The sequence below is a fragment of the Buceros rhinoceros genome, unplaced genomic scaffold (genome assembly GCF_000710305.1).
Source record: "Buceros rhinoceros silvestris isolate BGI_N320 unplaced genomic scaffold, ASM71030v1 scaffold29031, whole genome shotgun sequence".
Classification (NCBI taxonomy): domain Eukaryota; kingdom Metazoa; phylum Chordata; class Aves; order Bucerotiformes; family Bucerotidae; genus Buceros; species Buceros rhinoceros.
Genome location: NW_010395282.1, coordinates 4,068 through 5,107, shown reverse-complemented (window position 1 = coordinate 5,107; position 1,040 = coordinate 4,068). Strand labels below are relative to the sequence as shown.

At 64.1% G+C, this 1,040-nt stretch overlaps 1 protein-coding gene across 1 annotated transcript in view; it reads right to left on the bottom strand.

Moving 5' to 3' along the window:
• Positions 1-399: 399 nt before the first annotated feature.
• The window catches only part of LOC104501661 (ras-related protein Rab-11A-like), a gene marked incomplete at its 5' end in the record, with an annotated part of 1,162 nt that continues 521 nt past the window's right edge, over positions 400-1,040 (bottom strand). The window contains 3 exons of the mRNA XM_010145502.1: positions 400-539; positions 781-861; positions 948-1,040. Coding sequence (XP_010143804.1) covers positions 400-539; positions 781-861; positions 948-1,040 — 314 coding nt within the window. The remainder of the gene's footprint in view (positions 540-780; positions 862-947) is intronic.

The following is a 1,040-nucleotide window of genomic DNA, read 5'->3' as shown; positions in this document are numbered from 1 at the left end:
GGGGCCAGCGGGGGGCACCCGGCCCCCCCACCCTGCGGCTGCACCCAGGGCAACGCGGCACCCAGCACCCAGCAAGGGAGTCGCGATGTTTGGGCTTGTTCAGTGCCATCCTGAATCACCCGGTGACTGTGCCGTCAGGGCTGGAGGAAGCAGGGATATGCGGGGATGGCAGGAACGGAGCCGTGGGGGGAGAGGGGAAGAGATCCCAGTGCTTTTACCCCCCTGTTTGTGTAGGTCCTACAAAGGCGCGGGGAGAGCAGCATGAGGGTGCACACAGGAGCAGCCACCAGCCTGCCCTGTTCCGGGGGGCTGCAGCGAGCAGAGGGACGGGGTGAAAAACATGATGTCACCACGTGCTGGGTGGTGGGGGGAGGTCAGGGTGGGGGCACCCCGAGGGACTCAGATGTTCTGGCAGCAGGGCCCCTGCCTGCCATCCTGCTGCGTGGGCAGCACCCGGATGGGCTCGATGGTCGTGGCGGGGCCGAACTCTGACTCCGGCTGCCCAGTGATCTGCCTCTGCGACACGATGCGGTAGATCTCTGCCAGCAGAGAGGAAAGAAGGAAGAAAACCCAGTTCTTTACCTACAGATTCCATCGGGGGACCTGCCCCCTCCCGAAACTCACAGCTCAAGGGGCGCAAATGCCCCCATCTGCCCACCCAGGGGAGCAGGATCCGACCCCAGAACGTACAGCCAGGGGCCCCAGCAGGGTCCTGGACGGACCATCTGAAAATCCATGTCCAAAACCGTCTCTGTCCCCCCTTTCTCGGTCGCCCCTTACCCGAGAGGATGTTGTGGAAAGCCGTCTCCACGTTGGTGGAGTCCAGGGCAGACGTCTCCAGGAAGGACAGACCGTTCTTCTCTGCGAGGACAGAGCGAGCTCAGGCGGGTGCCATGAGCTACAGCCACCCCGGGATGGGACAGGACAGGACAGGGCGGGGGACACACCTGCAAAGCTCCTGGCCTCATCGGTGGGCACTGCCCGCAGGTGCCGCAGGTCGCTCTTGTTGCCCACCAGCATGATGACGATGTTGGCATCAG